Source organism: Lissotriton helveticus, chromosome 3_1 (assembly GCF_964261635.1).
Source record: "Lissotriton helveticus chromosome 3_1, aLisHel1.1, whole genome shotgun sequence".
In the NCBI taxonomy this organism is placed as follows: domain Eukaryota; kingdom Metazoa; phylum Chordata; class Amphibia; order Caudata; family Salamandridae; genus Lissotriton; species Lissotriton helveticus.
In genome coordinates this window covers 405930629-405954530 of record NC_136061.1, presented here as the reverse complement: position 1 = coordinate 405954530, position 23902 = coordinate 405930629, and the positions used below count along the sequence as shown (strand labels likewise).

Genomic DNA, 23902 nt, shown 5'->3' with positions numbered 1-23902 from the left:
GAGGTGGCTACAGGGGTAACAACAACAAGGGTAGAGGTCGCGGAAACAACAACAACCGCAACTCTCCAACCCCAAAACAGTGACTTCATAGAGCTTCCCCCAGACCATATAACACCGGTCGGGGGACGCCTATCACAGTTCCTACCTGTCTGGGAAAACATCACATCAGACAGGTGGGTAAGACAAATTATCCAACATGGTTATTGCCTAGAACTCACAGCTACCCCACCAAACATCCCCCCCAAACAGCGTCCAATGAAACAAGATCACCTGACACTGTTAAAACAAGAAGTACTATCACTGCTAGAAAAGCATGCCATAGAGAAGGTTCCACAGCACCAACAAGGAACAGGAGTATACTCCCTATACTTCCTAATTCCCAAAAAGGACGGGTCTCTAAGGCCAATACTGGACCTAAGACCTCTCAACGCATACATAAATTCGGAACATTTCCACATGGTCACGCTCCAACAAGTACTTCCTTTACTGAAGAAAGGGGACTTTCTTTCTACACTGGATCTAAAAGACGCTTACTTTCATATCCCTATTCACAAAGCCCACAGGAAATGCCTCAGGTTTGTGGTAGAAGGACAACATTATCAGTTCAAGGTCCTTCCGTTTGGTGTCACAACGGCACCAAGGGTGTTCACAAAATGCCTGGCAGTGGTAGCAGCTCACCTAAGAAGACAACAAATTTATGTCTTCCCATACTTGGACGACTGGCTAATAAAGGCCAGGTCACAAGAGGAATGTCTTCAAAACACACAAAAGACAATTCAGCTACTACACCAGCTAGGGTTCACGGTGAACTACACAAAGTCACACCTACAACCAAACAAGGTTCAACAATATCTGGGGGCTACTATAGACACAGAAAAAGCCAAAGTGTACCCCAACCCAGTCAGGATCCAAACAATGCTTACAATCATTCAAAGATTTCAGCCACAACACTCACTAACAGCAAGAGTGTTCATGCAGCTATTAGGCATGATGTCATCCTGCATACTGCTAATACCATATGCCAAACTACAAATGCGTCCGCTACAAGAATGCTTAGCGACACAGTGGAATCAGGCTCAAGGGCAGATTACAGATCTGGTGTTGGTAGACGACCGCACACACCGCTCTCTGAAGTGGTGGAACATAACAAACATTGCCAAGGGGCGGTCGTTCCTAGAGCCAATTCCACAGGTGACAATAACAGCAGACGCATCGCTCACCGGATGGGGAGCACATATGGACAAGTACACAGTACAAGGAAGGTGGAGTGTGCAGGAAAGAACACTGCACATCAACCATCTAGAACTACTAGCAGTGTTTCTAGCATTGAAAGCCTTCCAGATACATGTTACCAACAAAGCAGTCCTGATCAGAACAGACAACATGACAGCAATGTATTATATTCAAAAACAGGGGGGGACGCACTCTCTCCAACTATCCAGACTAGCACAGGAAATTTGGAGATGGGCCATTCCTCAAAACATCTATCTGTTAGCCGAACACCTACCAGGAGTCCAAAACCAGATAGCAGACATCTTAAGCAGACAGTCGGAACAAATACACGAATGGGAACTGCACCAACAAATACTGCAGCCATTCTTCCAAAGATGGGGACAACCAGAGATAGACCTCTTTGCCACTCATCAGAACGCAAAATGCCAAAGCTTCGCGTCCAGGTATCCACATCACCTGTCGCAGGGCAATGCGTTATGGATAAATTGGTCCAACAAATTTGCATACGCTTTTCCCCCTCTCCCACTAATTCCATTAGTGGTCAGGAAGCTGCAACAACATTCAATGACTATGATACTAGTGGCACCCACGTGGGCAAGACAGCCGTGGTACACCACGCTACTGCAACTCTCACAAGTGCCACACCAAAAATTACGAATTCTACCCATGCACCTTACACAGAACCATGGAGAAATAATGCACCCAGATCCAACTCAATTGAACTTAGCGATCTGGCTCCTGAAATCCTAGAATTTGGGTACTTAGATCTACCTCAAAATTGCATGGAGATAATTAAACAAGCGAGACGTCCAACCACCAGAGCATGTTATGCAGCTAAGTGGAAGAGGTTTACTATACACTGTACTAATAACAATATCAACCCTCTGGACGTATCAACAAAGGAGATTATTTGCTACTTATTACACTTACAGCAATGTAATCTAGCGTACACATCTATCAGAGTACATCTAGCAGCTATAGCAGCGTACCTACAAAACAGGCAACACATATCACTGTTCAGAGTACCAGCTATAAAGGCATTCATGGAAGGCCTTAAAAGAGTCATTCCACCAAGATTACCACCTTCCCCAGTCTGGAACCTCAACGTAGTACTCACCCGACTAATGGGGCCACCCTTCGAACCTATGCATAGGTGCGAAATACAATTCCTTACATGGAAGGTGGCTTTCCTTATAACCATTACCTCACTCAGGAGAGTAAGTGAATTACAGGCATTGACAATACAAGAACCATTCCTACAGTTACACCAGAATAAAGTGGTTCTTAGAACAAACCCAAAGTTCTTGCCTAAGGTAATTTCAGCATTCCACATCAATCAGCCAGTGGAATTACCAGTCTTCTTTCCAAAGCCACAGACGGTGGCAGAAAGGGCTCTACATACACTAGATGTCAAAAGAGCCATTTTGTACTACATAGAAAGAACACAAAACTTCAGGAAAACTAAACAACTATTTGTAGCATTTTCCCCAACACATAAGGGCAATCCTATCTCTAAAGCAGGCATCGCTAGATGGATTGTAAGATGTATACAAATATGTTACATTAAAGCAAAGAGAACATTAACTGTTCCTCCTAGAGCTCATTCTACACGAAAACTAGGAGCATCTATGGCATTCTTAGGGAACATTCCCCTAGATGACATATGTAGAGCAGCAACTTGGTCTACACCACATACATTCACAAAACACTACTGTGTTGATGTACAGGCTGCACAACAAGCCAGAGTGGGCCAAGCTGTATTAAAGACTTTATTTCAAACAGTTGCGACAGACACTGGTGACCACCGCTAGGGAGGTAACTGCTTTACAATCTATTCATAAATGTACCATCTGCAGCCCATATGCCTCGAACGGAATATGCTACTTACCAGTATGCATCTGTTCTTGGCATAGAGGGCTGCAGAGTGGTACATGCCCTCCCAGCCTCCCCGGAAACCTGTGTCTGTCCCAACATTATCTTATTTAGATACACTTACATGGGCATATCTTTATGTACTATACTACACTACTCCATCTAACCCTACTATGGCAAAACAATCTAAGGATGGAGCCGATGCCCATGCGCACTAACACCAAGAGGAGGAGTCATCTATGACGACAAAGACTTCTCCAAAAGAAAAACAAAGTGCAATCATCCGAGCCCAACACCAGATGGCGATCTATTCATAAATGTACCACTCTGCAGCCCTCTATGCCAAGAACAGATGCATACTGGTAAGTAGCATATTCCATCAACTGACACAATATATAAAAAAGAGCGGGGGGGACACAACTCATCTTTTCTCTACGATCTTTAAGAAGGAACTACATGAGAAACTCGAAGCCGATCTAGCCTCTTAAGTTAGATCTCAACACAAAACTTGCCTCTCTACAAGATGTGGTGGATCTTAACGCTAAGATGCTGGAACTGGAGGAACGCACCAGTCAGATGGAAGACCTAACCCAATTCCTCCGCTCGCAGCTACAGGCGTCTCTTTTGAATTGTGAAGATATCAAAAACAGATCTCGGCGAGAGAACATATGAATCCGGGAATTGGAGAAGTGGATGGAAGGCCTAGACCTGGAAGCATTTGCTTCTGGGTTGTTCACAGAACTACTCAACGACACAACATTGAAGCTTAAGATAGATAGGGTACATCGAGTGGGCTCCCAGTTGGCTGGTGATAGGTGACCCCCTAGGGACGTACTGGCAAAATTACACTCTTTTAAAGTAAAAGAAGCCATCCTACAGGTGGGCAAAAAGGCAGAATCGGTCTCTTTCGTGGGAGCCACTTGGTTTATTTTCCAGGATATACCCCTGCAACGCTGACCTGACATCAGCAAATCCGTGCAATAACAGACGAACTGCAACAAGACCGTATTAAATATTGCTGGACCTACTCTTTTAGATTGGCGAACAAACCTCATCATGTCACAGAACTGGCAGAGGCTCTGACTCTCCTGGAGATACCAACCACTGAGGCCCCGCCACCTGGAGATGACCTAGGCACTTCCTGAAGCAACTAAGCGGAATCTCAAAATACAGGCCTATAGCTCTCGCAGCGTAATTCCTGCTAACCTAAGAAGTGCAGATCTTCTAGGGATGTCTGTCTGGATTCGGAGACTACCTCCTTGAATGGGACTTTACAGGAGCTTCTTCTGATGGCCAACCGGATGTTGACCTCTCCCTTGTACGCTTTTATGTTTCTTCTCGAGGAGGGATGGGGACTGCTATGACACAACCCTGTCACCAGCACAAAACAAGAGCTGTTATATTCAGGTTTTCTTATACAGGTTTGCCTAATGCTTTAACTCAATGCGCTGATTTGAAGCGGCAATAGGGGTTTATGACCTATTCGCCGGTCTTGTCATAATGCATTGGTACTTACATAATGTTTGCTATTTGGGAACTATATTCCCACTTATTCTCTTAGTTAGGTGTTTTTTTTATTGCATTTTTTGGTGCCTGAAGAGCTCTTCTCTATGTCGACACTGGGGCATACTGAGGACAGGGGCCTCCAGGATGGGGGGCATGTGAGGTTGGGGTGTGATGAACAAGCAGGATTGGACTGTAGGGTAGGGCACGAAACCTAGTGGAGAGGCATTTAGAGAACCCCCTTGACCTGACTACACCATGGTACTCACTACACTGTCATGGAAGATTAAGGGCCTAAACTCACCAGCTAAGTGCCATAAATTGTGGAAGTATCTCCTCAACCAGCAAGATGATGTTGTGGCGATACAGGAGACACACCTCAAACAGGGCGAGGGCCACAGATTGAGACATAAACCATACCCCTTCATATATAAATCCTCTGCCTCGACTACACATAATGAAGTGGCACTCCTGTTCCATTCTTCACAATAATTCCAGCCGGAAGTATACTAAACCGATAAATAGGGGAATAGGGGAGGATTGTCCTGGTGAAGGGTTGAATTAGAGGGAACGCATCTTAATATATATATCCTGTTTGCCCATTCACTGCTGTCCTTACTGGGGGGTTTAGCTGAGGGTACGATCCTCTTGATGGGAGATTTTAACCTTACCTGGGATTGACAGCCCACAGGAAGCTTTCCCAAACCACTTGAGGAGGCGTTCCGGGACCTGAGATTGGAAGATGCATGGAGGACGCTCCATCCCAATTCTCACGATTACACCTTCTTCTCTCACACACACCAATTAGATTTCATGTTCATTAGCCAAACCTTCAACTAAGTAGACTAGCCCTTTTTCTTTCACACAGCGTTTTGGTTTCTGTGACTCATTCATAGCAATGATTCAGGTGAACTATACCACGCCATGGGCTAGAGAGACTTAGTCAATGGGGTAAGTTTGGATCTTTTTCAACTGGTAAGGGGGACAAAGCAGTGCTGCCCTCTCTCCCCACTGCTTTTTGCTCTCAGGGATCAAGCCCTTGTCAGCTAAGATGTGGGCAACCCCAGCTATCAGTGGCCCAGGTTTTAGCTCAGTGGAGAATAAGATTTCTCTGTTTGCGGATGATGTGCTCTTGACACTCACCTCCCCCACTCATCTCTAGTGGGCCTCCAGGAGGAATTGTGCACCTCTGAAATGGTAGCGGGCTTCCAAATTCAATTGACTAAGTACTATATACTCATCTTGATGCTGCCCAATGCGGCTTTGGAAGCCCTGGTAGTCTCTACCCTCTTCCATTGGGCCAAAAAAGACAATACATTTCTCAGCATCAAACATACACCCAGATTGTCGGATCTCTACCGTGCCAAAATTTCCACCATTATTGAAAGCAGATCTTAAACGATGGGTACCTATGTATATCTCCTGGCTAGGACGCATACATGCGATTAAGATGACGATTTTACCCAGGGTACTTTACCTTTTTAAGGGCCTTCCTATTGCGTTAAATAGGAGTTTCTACCGACTCTGCGAGCCCTAATCAACCGGTTTATTTTGCAGAATCTTAGGGCCCGCTTGCGTTTAAACTGCTCCGCCTACCAAAAGCCACAGGGGTTAGGCTCCCTGACTTCCAACTCTACTATAATGTGGCCTAACTCGGAGTTATCTCAGAATGGACACTGCCTTAGTCTGATAAACATTGGCTGCACATGGACAAGGCCATAGTGGAGTGGGTCATCTGGGATGTATAGTCGAAACCTAAATCAGACCAAACATAAAATGCCTACCTGAGTACCCCGACAAAGATGACACTTGAAGATGAATTCGACTGTGGACTGGACAATTATCCCTTTGCCCCCCTCCTCGCCCCCCCCCCCTTGCCCCCCCCCCCCCCCCCCCCCTTACACTGATACACTATAACCCGGCATTTCCCCCGGCTCTTCAAACAGGTCCTTTCGATGCCTGGAGAGAGGGAGGCTGCCTCACACTCTCCGACCTCTTTCCCAAATGGGACATTTTAACATTCGAACATTACCAACGCAACTTTCAGCTTTCTGACTCCGAACATTACTGCCAAAACACTGGGCACTGCAACAGTAAGTCAGACTAGCCACCACTAAAGAACTTACGCCTATTGAATGATTTGTTAGGAAAGTGGAATCCTCTCTGTGATCTATCTCCTTTCTATAGTCCTTGCAACAATCCTCACCCCGCAGCCGCAACATATACATTTTTGGGAGCGAACACTTGGGGAGGAGATTCCTTAAATAAAGTGGAGGAAGCTTTGGAGTGATAGCCCAAAATGCTACCATTCTATCTGCATGAGAGAGGCACACTATAAACTACTTTACAATTGGTACCTCTCTCCCACCAAGCTGAAAAACAAAACTCCCAATTCTTCAGATCTCTGCTGGAGAGGCTGCGGACTGTTGGGTGACTTTTGCCACATTTGGTGGGACTGTCTTACGATTCCCCTTTTTGATCAGAAATCCTGGCACAAACTAAAAACATCCTGGGGTATCTCCTCGTTACTCCCCATGTTTTGCATTGCTGGGTTTGAGCGATGATATCCTGAAACACCAAACCAAGGGTGATGGAGCGATCATATGGTTATGCATAGGGGCAGCTAAAATGGCACTGACAGCAGCCTGGAAAAAGAAAGGCGCCATCGCTGACACATTGGCACACATGCTTACAGGAGGCCCTTACAATTGAGAGAATGGAGGACATCTTTTGAGATTACTTTAACAACTTTGAATTTACATGGGGGTCCTTGGTGTCTTACTTATCCAAAGGTCTACCATTGATTGCTTGTCCTGCGCATACAAGAGAACCTCATCTCTTTCAGTCCTGGTGGAATGACTTAAGCTTTGTGGACCACCACGTGAGCTACCCTAAACCCTCTCCATCTTTCCTACAAGACCACTGTGAGAAAGTGGCTCTATATATACTGGACGATAATGAAGTACTGTGTGTATAGAATCCACAAACCCCAAAGGTATAACAGAGGTTAAAGTCAGGACTGATCTTACTCTCCAAAGTGGTAGCTTGGTCAAGCAGTAAGGCAGTATTAGAGGGCCGTGCAAAGCATTTGTTGTACACACTCAGTCAGCAAAGGAATTCACACACTCAAAGACTGAACTCCAGGCCAATTGTTTTTATATCCAAAGATATAGTTGTTTTATTTTTAGAACCAACAGGCATAAAAATATACTTTGATAGATATGAGAACTCTCATGTAATTACTTTGCAAGGAAGCAATAAAGTTGGTGAACACAATAGGTACAGGAGTTGCTGAAGGCAACTCAAGTCTAGACACACTTTAGCATTGAGCTCAATGGATTGTTAGCATAAAAGTACAGTTGATTACAGTACAGATTACTTTAGTAGTTGCAGGACTAGATCCTAGATTCAGTCATGGAGTCTAAGCTGAAACCAGATTAGCAAAAACGTTTTAGTTACTGTGGTGAATTCTCATGTATATAAAGCTGATTTAAAAGTTCACCCTTAGAAACTTTCCAATAACAATCTGGCAATGTTATTCAATGCGAGAAAATTCAGGTTGCAGGTAAAGTATGATCGCGTTACTTTTGTAATCCAGTACTGGACTTCTAGGGCCAGCACTGGGGTCTGAACTTAAAACAGTTAGGTAATTGCGTTTCAGTATTTCGTATGATTTTTAAAGAATATTTCAAGTTTTCAAAAGTAGGCACTTGGAAGAAATTTCATAGAAAAGCATACAATGGGTTCCTATAGAGAAAATACAGATTACTAGCAAACCCGGTAAGGATTACTTTTGCAGTTCAGCACTGGGCTGCAAGGTACAGTACTGGCTTCTCGCCAGCTTGCAGGTGAGTACTTCGGAATACGGACTTCGGCTGATTTTATATGAATATTTTCAGTTTTTCAAAACTTCACACCCAGCAGCGCAGGGCCGGCCGGGTGCAGAGGTAGGTAGGCCCAAGGATATCCAATGAGGGAAAGGGGGCCTTCGGTTGGTGGCTGCTGGCTAGCAGGCCACGCGGCTGTGGGAGCTGGGCTCCTGGTCACTTGCTCAGGGCAAGGGGGGAAGTAGGATAGGACAAAGGTGGCACAGCCAATGACACTCGGGCGGCTGGGTGCAGGGTGCTCTTGAGCCGTCGGGCGCTCAATGTTATCCAATGGGAAAGGTCAACAAGGAATAAAGGCTGCAGGCTCGGGGACGGAGACTCTCCAGGGGCGACCAGCACTTAGAGAGGGATTTTGGGATCTTGGAGCACAGGTAGGTACCCCAAAGGGAGGCACAGGGGGCTGTAGGGCGCCGGGTGCAGGGGTGTCTTTGGGTGTCGGAAAAGCTTACCCTCGGCTGGTCGTGGTTGGGGTGGCCCCTGGTTCTGAGTCTGCAGGCGTCGGCTGGTTCGTCGAGAAGGGTCTTTGGGCACTGGACTTCGGGTCCCAGTCGCCGGGGGGATGTCGTGGTGGTCTTGGTTCGGTTGGGCCCGGCCCGGGCTCAGCCAGTGCAGAGTGGACTGGCCCGGAGCTTCCTGGTTTATTTATTTATTTTTTATTTTATTCAAAGTTTTATATAGCGCGAACAAGATCCTTACAGATATCAGAGCACAAAGACAGGGCAGGGGCAGTAGGAATGAACAGGGATAGTGGGAGCAGTATAATAGTCACTAACATGGTAGGATAATAATAACATACATAAAACATATCACTATACAATCAGGTAAAAAAAAGTAATATAAGACGGCACTAGTCATTGATCCCACTACAGAGGTGTTCAGGTACACCTTGGGTGTGTGGATGGCTTATACCAATGTCCTAGTATAGAGAGAACAATGAGTGGAGGCATTGGGACAGTGAATCAGTAAACCAAAGTGTATCATATATTGGTCGGTAGTAAGAGAGTAACGTAGTAGTGTCCCCACCAAGTAGAAGTATAGTGCCAAAGGACAAGGTGAACAGTGATACAAAGCAATGCAGAGTCTCTGATCCAGCCCCTATAAGGTTCAGGAGATCTTGGCCAGAAGGATGGTTTTCACCTCTTTCTTGAAGAGTGCAGTGGAGGAGATAAGCCTGGTTTCAGGAGGGAGCGCATTCCAGATCCTGGGTGCCATTCCTGAGAAGGAGCGCTTGTATGTTTTCTCTTTCCGGAATCTACGAGGTTTCAGGAGTAGATTTTTTGCACTTCTATTGGATCTCGAACCTCCTGATATAGACAACTTTTGAGCAAGGTAGTTGGGTGCATTGTGGTGCACGGCCGCGTGTGTCATAACTGCAATTTTTAGCTGTATTCTGGCTTCAAAAGGCAGCCATTTTAGAGACTTTAAGTCTGGGGATATATGCGAATGTTTTCTTGAGCCAGTAATGAGTCTCGAGGCAGCGTTCAGGGAGGCTCTTAAGGGTGCTGTTGTGGATAGCGGGAGTCCGCTGAGGGCCACAATTCCGTAGTCTATTCGAGGGATGACTAAAGCTTGTACAGCAGTTCGGAAGTCTTCGGCAGGGAGGAAGGGTTTAATTTTCCTCAGTGTGTTGATTTGGAAATTAGCTCCTTTTGTGGCTTTGCTAACGTGCTGCTGCATGTTGAGCTTGGCGTCGCGTGTGATGCCTAGGGATTTCGCCGAGACCACGATGGTAGGCTGGACATTGAGTGCTGTTAGGTTATTGAGCCAGGTTTGGGTGGTGGAAATTTTCGCCGGGGGTGAGATGAGTAGGAACTCAGTTTTCAGAGCATTTAGTTTGAGGTGATTATCGGCCAGCCAAGATTGAGTGTTGATAAGCGTAGAATTCAGATGTTTGATATCTTCCGGGGATTGTAGCTTTAGGTAAAGTTGTGTGTCGTCAGCGTACATATGGAATTGGACATTGGAGGCTTGGAGCAGGGTGGCGAGCGGTTCCATGACGAGTTTGAACAGTGTGGGGGAGAGGGAGGATCCTTGTGGAACACCTAGATCTGCGGACACGGGTGTAGATAGCACATTGTTGATCTTGAACTTCTGAGACCGGTTGTGAAGGAAGGACGAAAACCATTTGAGAACAGTTCCCGATAGACCCATTCTAGTGCTTAGCAGCTCCAGTAAGTTCTCATGTTTAACCGTGTCAAATGCTGAAGAGAGGTCAAGAAGGATGAGGAGGCAGGACTCATTGCGATCAAGAATTTGGAGGGCGTCATCAATTATGTGTGTCATAGCTGTTTCTGTGCTATGTTTCGCTCGGAAGCCTGATTGATGAGGGTTGAGGAGGTCAAATTGATCAATGTGTTTTGTTAGTTGGAGTTGGACACATTTCTCCAGCAGTTTGGCCAGGGTGGGGATATTGGTGATGGGCCGGTAATTGTTTAGGTCAGACGGATCAGCTGTAGGTTTTTTGAGTATAGGCGTGACTTGCCCCACCTTGAGGGAGTCTGGAATGAGGCCTTGTTGTAGGGAGCTGTTGATGATTTTGGTCCAGAGAGGGAGGAGCAAGGGGATGAAGTATTTTACAGCATTAGCAGGTAGAGGGTCTGTGAGGTGATTAGAGGGCTTCAAGGTGCAGAGCAGTTTGTGTATTGCTTCTTCCGAGTAGGTATCGAAGTACAGCCAGGATGCCTTGTTTTTAGGTTGAGTGTTAGACATTCTGATGTGGTTGGGGAATCGGCTTACATCCATGATTAGGTCATTTCTTATGTTGTCAGTCTTTAGCTTAAAGAAAGCAGAGAAGGCTTCACAGTGTGGGGTGTCGCTTGTTGTGCTGTTTGATTGTAAGGTTTGTGTCTTTGTTTGGGTCTTGATTAGTTCGAACAGCTTTCTTGGCCTGTTTTTTGCTTGGTCCAACTGGCGGCTAAAGAAGTCCGACTTTGTGCGCTTTATTTTCCTGAAGTAGGCATTTCTCTTGTTCTTAAGCCTTTTGAGGTGCAGTGCTGACGGGTCCGATCTCCATGTGCGCTCTGCCATTCGCATAGTACGCCTGTCGTCATTGAGTCTATCATCATACCAGGGGTTAGAAATTTTGGTGGGGACTCTCTTCAGTTGCAGTGGGGCGACTTCATTGACTATTGTATTCATAGAGTCAAGGTAGTGGTCTATCAGTGAGTGAACATCCGAAGTACCTGAAGGGGGAAGGAGGCGATTGCCGATGTGGGGAGGCAGGGTAGAGGGGTTAAGATTCTTCATGTCCCTTTTCCATGTTTTGGATTTGATTGGTTGAGCCGGGTTAGGTTTAACTTTTTCATTGATAAAGAAGGTGATAATGTGGTGATCTGACCAGTCGCAGCGTTGTATCGCCTCCAGTTGTGTAGAGTTCTCTTTGGCAATGATGAGATCGAGTATCGAGCCTTTGTCGTGTGTTGGTCTATCGCATATTTGGGTGAGGTCAAGCGCATTAAGGAAAGTTTTGAGACTATTCACCACTGTGTCTTTCTGATCGCTCCAGTGGAGATTGAAGTCACCCAGGTAGATTTGGGTGGTCTGCCGACCGGCATTGGAAGTGATCATGTCCATGAGTTGTTGGGTGAATATGAGATTGTCACCAGGCGGGTGATAGATGAGATGTAAAGCACAAACTTGTTTGCCCTCGCTGGTGATGTCGAGGCAGGTGGGTTGTTGCAGCAGAGCCTCTGCTGATGGGAGTTCCAGTCTTTAAGAGGGTCAAGGCAGGCAGGTCCGCCGGGTGTCCCAAGGTTGCTGTCCGTGGGAGTCGCCAGGATTAGGCAGGAGCAGGTTCCAGGATCGACAGGCCGGTAGGGCTGGGGCCAAGTCAGTTGTTGTCATCCCGTTGTTAGCAGCTGCACGGCGGGTCTTCTTCTTCTTGATCTTCTTTCTTCTTTTTGTTATGGGATCTGAGGAAGGAAGGTTCAGGGAGCCCCTAAATACTGAATTTAGGGGTTTTACAGGTAGGGCAAGGGCAGGGACCAATGGGTCACTGTCCTGGGGTGAGTACACCCGCTAGCCTGCTCCTCTCCTGTGGGAGGGGGGCAGGAGCCTAGCTGGGATTGGGGAGGGCTCTCCGTCTACAAGATGGCCGGAGCCCAGGGTCGTGCTTCACCTCGTCTCCCCCACCTGAGGGGTGGGGTTGGCACAGGCTGGCAAACCCCCTTTCCTGACGTAGTTTTTCCCGCCAGTCTTCCCGCCAGAGTGGGGGTTAGAACTGGTGGGGGCCAGTTGCTGGGTACAGCAAATGGTCTGGAGAAGCTCACAGAGGTGGCATGCCTTTGAAGCTCCCCCCCTGCTCATCCTGGGGGAGGAGACCTAGCACCTCGCCCAGGATGTGCATTGTTCCAGGCCCAGGAGAGCGGGGGGCTCTCCACCCAGGGGTCCAGCAACATGTCTGCTGTGTTGCAGCCTCTGCAGCCACTCAGCCCAGACGTGGATTTTAGGTTAGGATTTCAGAGGGCATCTCTAAGATGCCCTCTGGTTCATTTTACATTAAATCCCCCACTGGCATCAGTGCGGGTTTAATGTGCTGAGAAGTTTGGTACCAAACTTGTCAGTCTTCAGTGTAGCCATTATGGTGCTGTGGAGTTCGTAATGACAACCTCCCAGCACCATATACTCTTAATGGCATCACTGCACTTACAGTGCCCAGGATTGGCCCTGGATACTGTAGGGGCACAGGGCTCATGCACCTGTGCCCACACCTCTGGCATAGGGCACCCAGCTAGAGGGGTGACTGAAGTATGCCAGGGCAGTGGACTCTGTGGGCATGGCACACAGGATGTGTGCCATGTCGACTCTTGGTTTAGTTCTGTACTTAGGCACTCAGCCTGCAAAGGCAGTGTGTGGGTGCCAGCGTACAGGGCCCCTGAGGGTGGCACAATAAGTGCTGCAGCCGTCGGGGGTCTTCTCTGGTCATCATGCCCTGGGTACCTAGTGTACCATTTACTAGGGACTGACAGGGGGCCAGAGATGCCAATTGGGTTTTTAGTTTCAGCACAGTTTTAGGGAAGGAACACAGGCCATGGGTACCTGGTTGGCAGGAACCCAGGGCACACTCAGTCGAAGCACATCAGCTGTTCAGCAAAAAGTGGCGGCATACCAAGGCAAGAAAGATGGCACTTTCTCACAACCAGCCCCCCAATAGTCATCAATCCTGTAGGCTCAGTAACCTCCTGGCTCTTATTTTGAATTTTCTTTTATCCTTTCTTTCTAGCCAGGTTTACAGTTTGAATAACCTTTCTTTTCCTTTGCAATGTTTGAAGGAGTTCGGAGGTTTGGGCGGTTTTCAGAGAATAGTATTGTGATAGTTGTGTCTTGACACAATGGTACTTTGAACCCAGTAGCTTCTATGTGAGAGACTGAGGAAAACACTATTGCATGTTTTGTTATCCTGAATATGTGTGAAATAACAAATAAAACATTCGCCGATTTATATACCTGTTCCCCATTGTCGAGCAGATTTAGTGAAAATTTAGACCAGTTTTTCCTGGTAATATGTGTCTGAGGAAATAATCTGATGTGAGGTGTTCCACTCATAACTCGGAATCCCGATTCATGAGTAAACTCCCGTTTGCCCATGCATTGAGATTTCCCTCACGGCTCATAATGAGAAGCTAACAATTCTGAAAACGTTAACTGAGCTTCCAAGAGATGAGGACACAGTTGCCATATCTTATGAAAGACTTTCTCAGGCTTTTCATTTTCTAAATTTGAAACAAATATCGCCCAATAATCTTCACACGTTTTTACCTTGCATTAACACAGTCTAATATTGTCAGTAGTTGGAGAGAACACCACAGAGCCAATCTGTAAAACTTTTACCTGAGAATGTTGAAGTACAAAACATTTTCAACTCAGTAGTTGAGCTAATGAGCCTAGTCAGACCGGTTTTTTTCACCTTGTAGTGCTACATCCAGGAGTCTTCCAAGCTGCCAGCGGAATGGGAGCTGGCAAGTAGAGAGGGCACCTGGCTTAGCTTCATCAATGTCTTGCATTCAGACCTGCATGAAACAAATGAAGCAATAGTGTCAGTAGTACAAGAAGAATACCAGGCTGGGTGGCCTCGCTGGCAGTCCTGGCTGTGGAGCACAAGCTAAAGTTAAAATTAAGGCAGATTAGACAAACTAGGGGGGTACTCTGCAAAGGCTGTTGCATAGGTACAGGAGATGATGACCTTCAGATTGACTGCTGTAGAAGCCATGGTAATTACGGACGAGAAGATTGACGTTCTTGATAATCTGAAGAGGAGCACCCACATAAGGTTGCTGGGTGTTACAGAGGAGTTCCAAGCAGAGTACCTTCCTGGGATTTGAAATAGATTTTGGATGATCTTTTGGGTCTGTCATGAGAGCAGAAGGCTGAGCTAGTGAGGAAGGCATTCAGGCTCTCCCCTAAGCCACCGAGACCATGCACACAGAGAATCTCAGAGACAGCCTAATACAGGAGACACTTTGGAGGCAAACTATTTTGCTGGAGGATGTGGTTTTTATTTTTCCCTGATCTGAAATCCGGATATGGTTGCCATAAAAAGAGCCTTGGTGGCAATCAAGCAAGAACTGATGACTAGGCAATTTGCAGCTGCTGGGTTCGTCATAGTGGAGAGTGAGGAGAATAAATTTCTGTTCTCTCAGGTTTAATCAGCAAAGGCCTACCTTGAATGCCCAGACCTTTTAAATAATTAATGCAGCTTTGTTTTGAGGTATTGGATGCTTTGATTGAGTTGGGGCCAGTTTCCTGGTATGGAGGAGATTTGGGGTATTCCCCTGCAGAGAGTAAGGTCAACGAGGGGTTTGTTAATTCTGTTTTAATCCATCTTCTATCCCTCCACTTTCCTCTTCTGATATTGATCATTAGTTACCCACAGAATATGATGCTGAGATTTACCTTGATAGCAAAATGGTTAATCTGGAATATTCTGAAGAATTTACCTTAATTTGTTGAAGTGAGAATGTGGGCGTTTAGGGGTATATTCTGTATCTGGTGGTTGTGGCCAGATTTCCTGTTCTTGAAGTTTGCCAGTAAAAAGATATAAGCATTAAATGCATCCCCTAACCTCACCTTTACTTTGGTACTTTCTCTAAGCTGCTGTCTCAGATAGGTTTGTATTTTGTCATATGCAGGAAACACTCCGTAACCTCCTGGAAAAGGCCACTCCTGCATTCTCTGAGGAGCTGAAGAGCTTGAACCAAAAGCATGAAGCTCTGTTCTATAAGTGGATGTTGCAGTTGCAGTAAGTGTTTGGATTTTGTGAGGGGCTCCTAGATGCCCCAATGTACTATCTTTAGGTTACCTGCAAAGTTGGGAATATATAACAAGCCTTAATACATCACATGGGGATACCAAATCTAAAATAAATGTTAGATCCTAGATCTGCTTTGTAATAGTTTTATGATTGACAGATCCTTGTAGATTACATTGGGGATTCTTAGATCTGAATAAACTTCATATCAAGTAAAGTGTAAAGTTTTACAGCACTTTACATACCCCTTGAAAGAGTTTCATTCATTTTAATTACAAAGGACATTCTTTAAATAATTATTTAATAACGTCTTGCTTGTGACCATTTCTAAATAAGATAGCAGGACCCCATATGGTTTCTTCATAGATCCGTTATGCAGTCTTAAAAGGACACTAGATGGTCATTGTTGTTAGTCCCTCTGTTTGAGCTTTGGATCTGGTTATCAAGGAGACAGTTGTGTTTTTTATTATTTCAGGAGTCAACCGTGATCAAAAAGGTTATTTCGAAAGTCAAGGTCTTCTGTAAACCCCTCATTCTAAGAGCATAATTTAGTACTGTACTGTACAGTCTCCTACATTCCTATCACATAGGAAGACCACATCTTTGATGACAGTCCCTATAGTTGTGCCAGGCTCGAGAAGTGTGTGAAGGACATTTGCCCTTATTAATTGAAAACATTGCATTTGTGACACTTGCAACTTCAAGAAACATTTTTTTCTTTCTGGTTTGAGTTGATTCATAACCTTTTATCATCACCTGACCATATCCTGTTTGCGATTCGGTATTTGGAAGGGGCGTTTTTAGGGCGTCCCTTCCAAATACTGAATCCAAACAATATGTATAAATGTTTTGTGACTGTGAATACGGTTGCAAAACATTCGGATATAACCTTCTACTTCAACCCTTTTGCAAATAGGAAGGGGTCCCTTTGTGAATGGCTGTAAAAGCATTTTTTAAGAGCAGGCATGGGTCCCGCAGTACACTGCCTGGTCTTAAAAAATAAAAAATGTCATTTTATTTTTAGTAAAGCATCTCGTTTTCCTTTAATGAAAACGGGCTGCTTTACAAAAAAAAGATTGCTTTATTTAAAAGCAAACACGGACATGGTTGGCTGCTGACCTCAGTGATTTTTGCGATTTCTAGGGGGTCGCAAATTGCAATCTACCGCAATATACCTCAATAATAATGAGGTAGAGCGATTTGTGACCTCCTAGAAATCGCAATCTGCTGAGTTTCATGCATTGTAAATTGAGATTACCTAATTGTGATTCTCAGCAATTCGCAATTAGGTATTCGCAATTTACAATTTTTATGCATGTAGCCCTCAGTCCCTAGCGCACAGAGAAACAACAAAGCGGTAACTTGCCGCTATTCAGTATCTGTGCTCACGTAGATCTCATTGGTTTAATCAGAACACTGGTATCCTCTCTCTTTCACAAAATGTGAATTGCTATAGGACTTTCTCAGTGCACTTGTCTTGTTCCCAGGTGGGGGCATAACTTGAAGCAATTATCACTGGCAAACTGTTGACCTAGATATGAACAATGACGTACCCATCCTTTCATTTATTTATTTTCCTTCATTCTTCAGAGAGGAAATGCTTCCTTTTGAGAGTATTTGAAGATTCCGTCTTCCGATTGTAATGCATTAGAACGTCAGAATTGTTGCGAAAAAAACTTTTACTTCTTTCCCAAAGGGTTTCTTGGAGGGAGTGCACCTCAAACTCTATCCGCAGGCCTTCGTATGTCCAGTAATTGATGTATCCTTATTGGAGCATTCACACCCCTAACATTGAAAATGTCAAGTGGAATTTAGAACCTATTGGTTAGCCTTGATTGTCAAAGTTGTAGCCCTCCAGCCCACATATTCCCATTTCAATCATTCCTATTGTTCTCAACTTGCAATGAACCTGTACCGATCTACATCCATATTTTCACCTTTATGCAAGCAGTTTGAAGCCCTACAGCCTCAAAACCAGCTTAAGGATTCATTGTGAATGTAATATTTTCCTCTTAAAAGGATATAGTATCCGATTACCCAGCTATTTTTTTCTACCTGCAAACACGTATTCATCCCTCCTTCTCGCCTACCCTTGTCCCAGAAGGAGAATAGTAATTGTATCACATTTCTTCAGGTAGATGGTTATCACTTTGCTTGGCCGTTAATATCCTGTCAAAGCTATCTTTCCTTTTTTAGTCCTTTTTTCCTTAGATGAATCAAGGACCAACCTATCTGTTTCACTGATGGTTGTTGTCCTGTTGTCTGAGTCCATATGTTTATCCACATCAGTCTTCAGATTGTTGGAACTTTTCTCACAACTGAAACATGGTATGTCTTATACCCCAGTTCAAATGGATCATAAAATGGATAACCATCAGAAGTTAACAGTATGTTCGAGGCATGTATAGCTGTGGATACACAAGCTGTGCATACTCCCACCATCTACTGTTGGATCCAGATAAGTGCAAGTTGTTTTTCTTTGAAGAAATCTTTTGAGTCGCAATGTTCAGTGTCTCCTCTTGCTAGTAATATGGATGCGCACTGACTCCATTGTTAGATGTTTTCTTTCCGCCGTCTGATTCGGACGTGTGCTCCAGTGCTGCGGCTCAAGACCGTCGTTTTCGGTTCCCACAGGTAATTTCTAACCGCCAGTATTGTTTTGGATCGCATATCCCATTTTCCTTCCGTTCCAGGTTGATGTCTCCAGCTGCATCCAGGAGATCCTCTGATTCAAACTCTGTCTGTCGTGGAGCCTCGCCCTTTAGGGACGTCTTTCTCTGGACTTACGAATGGTTCCATACCATGTCACAAGGGTGATGGAACGAACGCCTTTTAGATAGCCACAGACGATCTTCATCAGGTCTGTAACCTTTGCCTTTCGTCCGAGCAAAACAAGCTTGCTTGCAACGCTGCGAAGAACCGGTGGGCCACTTTGGTACTGAAGAGTTTCAAGAACATCACCCAAAGCAAATGCAGACAAAGAGGAGGCGTACTCACTAGAGAACAGCGCCAGCTCCCACCTGGAAATCGAAGACCTTCCAGCAGCTCAGTAGACTGAGAGTACAGATCTTTTCCCTCCTTGATACAGCTCGTAGGCCTCCACAAAAGGCCACATAGCCACCTTCCAATACCAGAGGCAGACCATCGAGCCACCACTGGCCTCGGTCCATGGTCGGCACCAGCCATCGACTTTGGCTACAGTGCAGAAAAAACCCTCCAAGCCAGGCGGCTTAGCACTGACCGCAACCGGCTCAGCATCGAGTAATTGGTCAGAGCGAAAACCATCGGCTCTGAAAACAGTCTGTCTCTAAGGTATCGCCCCCAAAGTCAAGTACCACCACAGTAGACGAGTAAACAGATGAGCCCCTCCTCCATGTTCAAGAGGAGATTGATGCTCGACAAATCATCGCCTTCCCACCTTTAACTGCCATACAGCCACCAAAACGGCAGCTTTCCTTCCGAGAGGACCGAAATATAGCCGCCTGCAAAAAAAGCAAAAACAGATGTCTACTGGGTAAGTAACGCTTTCCTTTGGGCCAGCAGGTTGATCACTGATTGCATCCCATTTCCTTCAGATAGGATGATGTGTAACAAGTCCTGCAGGAGAATGGTCTTTGCACATTGAAAGGGTAGATTGTGTTTCTCTAGATACTTTCAGATTCTGCTATTGAGGGAGAGGGGGATGCATCTGGAGCAAGACATCCATTCGATACTTGGTCCTCATATTGTGGGGTACATTTTTAACTTTGTTTGATGGTTTTCTCCTAAGAACAGCATAAAGAATTTGATTAGATAGCAGTGTGTGCCATTTGATTCTTCCTCAACAATTCTCACCTTTGCATTTGCTCACCATTTTATTTTTCAATAAACCAATTTTACAAATTTTTACTGCCTCTAAAACAGTTCATTTAGTTTCCATTACGTTGATAACAACTCTTACATTACTTGTCCCAGATCTTAGTGTGCCTCTGTGGGCAGCCCAGTGCTCAGTAAATAGGTTGCCACCACTCGGCCGGAATGCGTGGCTGAAGAGATTTCCATTTGCCGACAATGTCTCTATTATCCACGACTGTGTCCACCCACGTCATAAGCGGTTCGGACCTCTGGTCACCCAGGTCCTCCCATATGCCCAATAGGTCCACCTGAGGAGTGCGTTCTAGCTGCCTGTTGAAGACTTCTGACGGTGTCATCTCCACCACCTCCCATAACCCAGCCACCCTGGAACAAGACTACACCATGTGTAAGCAGTTTGCTTTTGTTTTGTGCCTCAAAAACAATTTTGTTAAGGTAAAGTCCCTGCATACCATAGAAGTTTTGGTGTAAAATACGAGAGTTAAAGATAGGGACGTTGGATCAAACTCATCCAGGAGGAGATGACAATTTCCTGGGAGGCCAGTCCGGCTTCCCTCAAGTCTGCATCAACTAAAGCACCCACCCACTCCTCCCTCCTCTGCCTAAATGCCAGAAATACATCTGGCTCATGGATCACCAGCATGCGGAAATTGCTCCTTTGCCCAGGTAGCCCATTAGTAGCCTTGTTTCAAGGGAAATGTATGCAACCTGTTTATTATTACACCAGCATTATTATCGTTAAGACTAAACCCTCTGCACTGCTGTGATAATGGGTACTGTTTCCAAAAATGCTTAATAATACTAAGTGTAAAATAAAAGCTTTGTTTTAAGGGGACTTCATTTGTGTATGTCAGAGTCGCCTAGGTGGTGGGAGAGAGCATGATGGATCTGCAGATATTGGTAGAATTGTGTGTGGGTTGAGCAGAATTGTTGTAGGTTTTCAAAGGAGTAGATATGTCCGCTTTGCAAAACATCACCCAGTGTCGTAAGCTCAATTTTGTCCCAAGACTGAAAACATTCAAGTGGGCAGTATGATTCAGCCTTGAATTGTGTAACTTTTTGGTCCCACCCAGTAAACTTTGGTGGTCATATCTAGGTATGCGGAGAACCCTCTCATTTCTAAATCCTCATGAACCAGTTCTAAGAGATAGGGGCTCAGCAGATCTAGGTACTTTTGGTAAAGCTCTAGAGGAAACCCGTCACCCCCTGGGGTTTTCCCTGACTTCATCTCAGTAAAGGCACCTGCAATCTCCTCCAGTGTTATTGACCCTTTAAGGTCTTTGAGGAGAGGTGGGGCCCTCCAGCATTGTCGGGCCTCCTCAAACGAGAGTTGTCTCAATGAGGCTCAGAGAATGCAGATCTACCACTCCTGGGCCACGGATGTTGTCAGTGAGAGTTAGTTCTCCGCATACAGTATCTTGGTTTCTAATGAGGTTATCTGACCAAGCTTGGCTTTTGCTTTAGAAAGCCCTGTGCCAGTCCTCTAGTAGAAACTTTTCCTTCCGCCCCTAATGTCCTTGGAGAAGTGCCCGTGTTACAGGTAAATTAGACTTGAGGTTTGAATGTAAATTGTCAGGGCACTGAATGTCACTTAGATGCTAAGCGTTAAATCGCTAAATAGGGCAGAGCGTGGCACTTGACTGCCCGAAAGATGCAGTGATGAGCAAGTGATTGGAAATTCCATGAGGGAGAATAGTTACATCTGTAAATTGCAGGGTGTCAGCTGTGGGGGGAGGAGGAAGACTATGCGGGACAATGTTTTGTAAGCAAGTGGTGGAGGTATGAGTAAATTCTTTCTCTGGTGTGCCATACTCTCTAGACATCACAAAGCCCCATAGAGCTCAGCCAGACTGAGAATTGTTTGGCTTGTGATAGTCGGACAGCTTGCAGGATAGTGCATTGGTCAGTGGGGTTCGGGTGTTTGAGTGTTAAGCAGCGTTCTGTCTATGGAGACCACAGTAAATGTGTCCATTTTCATTTGGGCCTAGATCACATACCCTCTGTCTTTCCCCATCACGAAGTCTTCAAAATAAGTGCTCAGTACAAAGGTCTAATAAACAAGTTATGGCATGTATTACATGTGCACTGGCCTTACTCTGATCACAACCTTTGAGCGATGCAAGATACATCCAGTCACGCCCACCACTCAGCCGCTAAGCCCTCTGTGGTACATCACCTTGAAAGGACTTGTGGTTGAGGTTGGAGTAAGTTGAAGCAGCATGGAAGAGGCCCCCGTATATGTAAAATTCCCTTTTAATTGCCAAGGCTCTTTCCCGTTTGAGGCCTTAAGTTGTCTCCACTTGCTTGGCCCAGTCCTGGAATGCAGATGGATGGTTTGATCCCAGGTGATCTGAGTATTGCTCAGACCAGCCTCTATGCATTCATTACCTTAGACGGTCAGTCAGGAGCGTCTTGCATAACCTCGTGAGCTCTCTTAGCACTGAATTCTGGAACCTGACCACTGGGGTAGGACCTGACCCACTTGCACCCGGTGGTTTGGTGGAGCAGGGCAGCACGAGCAGTCAAGACTCAATGGAAGCCGTAGAAATCTGCTGGCCTCCCCCAGCAGCACGGCTAGACTGGAGCCACCTGCCCCAACAGGCAAGTAGCCCCGGCGCAATCTGCTCTCGTCGTAGCCTCCAACAGAACCTGGTTGCGTGACCACTGCCTCCCTTGCAATCTGGCAAAGGTGGCCCAAACCTGGGAGCACCACCGGAGGGATCAAGGCACTCGGGGGCACTATAGGGCCCTGGATCATGATCACAGGTGCTAGGCCCTGACCAGCTTGCAACAACTGCTTTGGTGAAGCGGGCAGTATGACCAGTGGGTGCTTACAGGGAGGCATGAGAATCAGCTGGCCACCCCCAACAACGCACAACGCAGTGCACCTGTAGATACCCGCTCCGACAAGAGGCAAGCAGCCCCTTGGGCGCTCCTCTCCCACCGCAGGTGCAGTAAGATCTTGGCCACATGACCGCTGACACTCTGAGTCCTTAAAAATCACTCCTTAACCTGAGAGCATCACAGGAGGGATCAAGGCACTCAGGGGCACTATGGATCTCCCTCGCTGCCCATAGTCTGCCCTGCAAAAGTATCTTACGGAGTTCGTTGCGGCGCCATTTAGAAGTCCGCATTGCTTCAGCAGAGCTCGATCGACATCCGTATCCCAATCATCTCTGGGCGCCACCAGGTGAGCACAGGGACCTCGGGATCCACAGCAGCAGGGAATGCCTTAAATAGGAGTAGTAGTGGCCAGGAGCAGTAGTATGGCGGGGGAGGCCTGGAAAGTTTTTCCATCTTAGCTGCTTGTCACGCTCTTCCATTTGTTATCCATTTGTTGCACTTAAATATCTACAACTTTGACCTGGGATCCTCTCACTAGTACAGCTTGAAGTGAATCTTCTGTACCTTTAGTGGTTGCTGTACATTTATTAGCTTCTAGGATCACCTTATTTCTGCAATGGCTTGATTTAATTTCTTCAAGTTTAATATAGTGTTCGCGAGGTCACTTTTATACTCCTGTATACACTTCGTTTAGGGTTCTTTGTTTCCAGTTTCCAGTCAATGGCCGTTATAGAGACTTGTACCCCTTTTTGCTGCATTGATGGAAGGGTCCGATTTACGCTGATCCCATGGTGTTTTATCCTTTCAGGTTTCATAGCCATCTGGCAAACTGCTCTTTCCTTCTTTCTGATGATTTCAGTTATGCTCCAATCTCTGCACTCTAGATTTCACTCCTTACTGCTGTTGCGTTACTTGCAGGGATATTGTGCAGTCCTAGCGGCCATGCATGCACCTCTTTCTCTTCTTTGTTTTGGTGGATGCTGACTGCCTACTTAGCTGGTATTTCCTCCTCTGTCAGTCTGCTGACTTCTTAGGCGGTGTCTTCACAATCCCTCTTCTTTTCTCCCCTAATTGATCAATGGCCCTGGGAAGGTCTCCACTGCTCCCCTAAAAGAGCACTCACTCCTGCTCTCCTTCTGTACTTACTCCAAGAGTCTTCTTTTTCAGTGTTGCTTCTTTTCTGTAACTTGGTGTTCGAGGCATGTGGGCTGCTAAATTCATATCTTAGCATTAGATCGCCGCCTAGTGTTGGGCTCGGATGATTGCACATTGTTGTCCTGGAAGAGTCTTCGAAGTATCCTGAGATAGGTGGCTCCTCCCCTGGACTACAGTGCGCATGGGCATCGGCTCCATCCCCAGATTGTTTTTTTCCGCCATTGGGTTCGGATGTGGTCTCGACGTCTTACTGTCGGAACCAAGTAAAACTAACTTTTAGCGGCCAAAAGGCCTCGATTTCATTGCGTCG

General features: G+C 45.9%; 1 protein-coding gene across 3 annotated transcripts in view; it reads left to right on the top strand.

Moving 5' to 3' along the window:
* Positions 1-23902, top strand: part of ORC2 (origin recognition complex subunit 2) — a 334428-nt gene that overhangs the window by 208561 nt on the left and 101965 nt on the right. For all 3 annotated transcript variants that reach the window (XM_078680185.1, XM_078680186.1, XM_078680187.1), the window contains one exon: positions 15623-15732. In XM_078680185.1, the coding sequence (XP_078536311.1) occupies positions 15623-15732 (110 nt within the window). The remainder of the gene's footprint in view (positions 1-15622; positions 15733-23902) is intronic.